We start from the raw sequence: 3466 nt of genomic DNA on the forward strand, positions 1-3466 counted from the left end.
GTGGGTCCCTAGCTTACAGACTGAAACTATATATATTGATGCCTCCACAAGCATGTGTACAGAGCTTCTCATGCTGTCGGCCACTCAGAGGCACAGTGACAGGGCACATGACATGGGATACGCTCATGTACACATGCTGTCACACGAGCACTGCCCTTACCAGACCCACAGAGACCTCCTTACACGCAGTACCTCAGGTCGCACTGCTAGGTCTCCACATTCCGTCCCACACAGTCCTCATTCAGCATTCCAGAAATGTTTGTTTACCAGATGCTGAGCCTGGTACACATGCTGTGCCTGGTACACCGTCTCAGACCCACCCTGCATGCACAGTCACATGAGCACAACCTCACATGCTGCCTCAGCACACCCGGTTACACACATACCCCCACACCCTCTCATGCAGTCACGTGTGCCCTGCTTCTCACAGTCACCTGGTGTGAGGCATGCCATCTCTCACCCCCTCACCCCCATGGTCACCACCACACAGAGCACTCGGCCACCACACACAGTCTCCGCCCATGACGTGTGCATGTACAGGCCATTTCATACACCCTGGTTGCTGTCACATGTGCTTTCACATACATCATGTTATAGTTGCACATCATAACCCGCTATCATGAAGGGGCACAGGTGCTGTCTCTCACAGCCTCACGCCACCACCAGAGAACCACAGGCCCGTTGCACACCCACCTACCACGGCTCTTTATTCAGACCCACACCTCCAACTTCAGGATACGGGTGCTTTATTTTACAAATCGTTGACGGTCCAGACCAAGGGGTGTGGGGGGCCCAGAGGGTTGGGCTGTAGAGAAACTGCTGGCTCATTGTGGAGAGGGACCCCAACCCTGCTCTGGGGACATGCTCTGTGTCCTCATGGGCTGAGTGGCGCCACCACAGTGCTGCTTGTGGTGGGAGGCATGGGGCCTGTGGGGAAGGACCCTATGGGTGAGCCCAACAGGGGCCCGGGGAAAGGCATGAGGTGGCTGACAGGCCCTGACAGCACCACAGGGCCCAGGCCTTGGTAGAGATGGGCAGTGCCAGGTGGGCCCAATGTCAAGCCTGAGGCCACCTCCCCACAATTTCCTCCATCACTGCCCCCGTCCATGGAGCCACCCGCTGGCCCATCAGCTGGTCCTGGGCCTCCCAGACTCGACGCTGGCTTCTTCTTTTCTTTGTGGGATTTCTTGTGCTTTCTGGTCTTTACACCATCCTTCTGCCTGCCCAGTGGCTGGGCGGCATTCCCCTGACAAAAGGGAGGCCATGAGTGTTCCCCATCCTCAGACTTTGGCCTCTGTGTCTCCACCCTTTCCACCCCACTCCTTAAGAATAGGGAAGTGGCTCAGCACTAGGGGAGCAGGCCCTAGCTGTGGCACAGATAATGCCTAAGGAATCGTGAGCTTGTGAGGCCCTAAGCTGGGGAAAGGCTGGGGGAGCCTCTAGCCATAGGACTAGCTGATGGCTGGAGGGGAGGAGGAAGGAGATGAGAAATGGCTGAGAGAGAAGGAACAGGAGGGATAAGGAAGTCAGGGAGGAGATGGAAGTGCAGAGAAGAGAGGGATGGGGGGGGAGGAGGAGGAGGGAGAATAACAGGAAGAGAGGGAAGGGAGATAGGAAGAATACAGAAAGGAAGGGAAGGAGAAGAAAGGGAGGATTGGTGGGATGGGGGAGGGCGCAGGTTCCAGGAGGCAGGGCACACCTGGTGTCGCTTGTAATAGAGTCCGCAGGCATTGCACAGAGGTTCTCCATTGGCATTGATCCTCCACACTGCCGTGGTGGTTGTCTGGCAGTTGGTGCACCGGGTACCTGCCCGCTTGCTGACCTTCTGGGGGCAGCAAGAATGTGAGGGTCAGTGCACTGGGTGGGTGGAGGACACAGGAGGTGAGGGTCAGGGTGAAGGCAGGGCTTCCTAGACAAGAACCACAGGCACCGTTGGGGACAAGGAGTAGACTGAGGGTTCTCTAATGGGCGAGGACATGGCCTCCTGTCCCGGGGCTTTCCAAATGGTGTGGGGGCTGCATCAGTGGTTCTCAACGTTGGCGGACACTGGACGTACTTGGGGAGTCGGAAATAATCCTGATGCCCAGGGAGCACCCCGGACCAAGTAAATCAGCCCATCTAGGGAGGGCCCCACGGTGATCCCAGTGTGCAGCCAAGTATGAAAAAGGCTGTGCAGAGAGTGGACACGTGCCTGCTTGCAGCCTGAGGGTGGGCTGAGGGTAGACACTCCTGTACAGAGCTGGGTCCCTGAGTGGATGGGGCAGGGAGGGGGTCGGGGTTCTCAGAGTGTGAGGACAGAGATCCTGCAGGGAGTGGGAACAGCAGTGCCTGGGAGAGGGGACCGGGCCTGGGGGCCTACCGGGCGCTTTTTGAGCTGGTTCTGCCTATTCATCGTTTGACTATCTGCATCGTTCTGGTACCTCAGCGAAGTGGCCGTTGCTTCACAATTTTCACACTCCTTGGCCTCTGGTGTGGTGGACAGGGGGAAAGAGGGATCCAGGCTCGGCACAACTTTTCCTTGGACCCACCCCCTACCTCAACCTCCCTGTCCCTTTTGGGGGACCTCACCACAGGTGGTCATGGGCAGGGTTCCATGAAGGTTGGTGGGCGAATAGGCCGATGGATTCGGGGAGCTTTCGGTGGGAGTAAAGAATCCCCTTGGAAAGTCAGGGGCCCCGGAGGCAGTGGTGGGGACAGGGACGGAGGAAGGCACTGCAGGTGCCATGGTCAGCAGGTCCAAACTCAGTTGCTGTGTTGTTACAGTCTCTAGGATGGTGCCTCTCGCATAGGGATCTTCTGAGACCTGAGGCTGTGAGCTATCGCTGGTGGGGCTCACAGTGGAGGACAGGTAGACCGCAGTGTTGCTATAGGCCCAGCTGGTGTATTGTGAGCCCCCTGGGGTCTCCTCCACACAGTTGAGCACCTGGTAGCCTGTTGAGGGGGTGGGTATGGGAAGGAAGAAAGAAGGGGACAGAAGGTCTGACGCCATCCTGCTTTCAGGGTGCAGTGGTACCCAACAGCCCCAGCATGGTGGCCAACCTCCCCACCATCCCATAGGTTGCCAGAACAGCTGCTGGCCCTGAGGGTCTCCTGGACCTGAGCCCCACTGGTCACCCTGGCAGCTGCAGTCACCCGAAGCCACTTCCCAATGGACTTTGAGCAAAACTGTGTGGAGCCCCATGGGCCACTCAACAACGAGGGCCACCCCCACCTACTTACTGCATTCATTCCTGATGTGGCCTTCTGGGGATATACATTCCCAGGCCTGCACATACGTAGACAAATTGGTCCACATAGCCATGTGAAGGCTTCTGGCCCTTTCCAAAATGGCTTCTTTGTTGGGTTCTACCCTAGCTAAGGGTCTCCCTGGCAACCCCAGCAGCATGGAACCCTGCCAGGAAAGCCAGTGCAGCAGCAGCCTGCGTGTGCTCTGACTAGGGCCAGGGGTCAATCCTATAACCCAGGT

The 3466-nt window shown here is 57.6% G+C and overlaps 1 protein-coding gene across 1 annotated transcript; it reads right to left on the reverse strand.

Moving 5' to 3' along the window:
• Nucleotides 1–874: 874 nt before the first annotated feature.
• On the reverse strand, nt 875–2989 carry LOC311615535 (erythroid transcription factor-like; the record flags this gene model as incomplete). The annotated part of the gene is made up of 4 exons (XM_084870887.1): nt 875–1246; nt 1700–1825; nt 2360–2466; nt 2569–2989. The coding sequence occupies 4 exons, from the start codon at nt 2987–2989 to the stop codon at nt 875–877; spliced, it is 1026 nt and encodes a 341-aa protein (XP_084727013.1).
• Between the last annotated feature and the right edge of the window lie 477 nt (nt 2990–3466).

Source organism: Pipistrellus hanaki (assembly GCF_964339955.1).
Source record: "Pipistrellus hanaki genome assembly, chromosome: X".
NCBI classification, from domain to species: domain Eukaryota; kingdom Metazoa; phylum Chordata; class Mammalia; order Chiroptera; family Vespertilionidae; genus Pipistrellus; species Pipistrellus hanaki.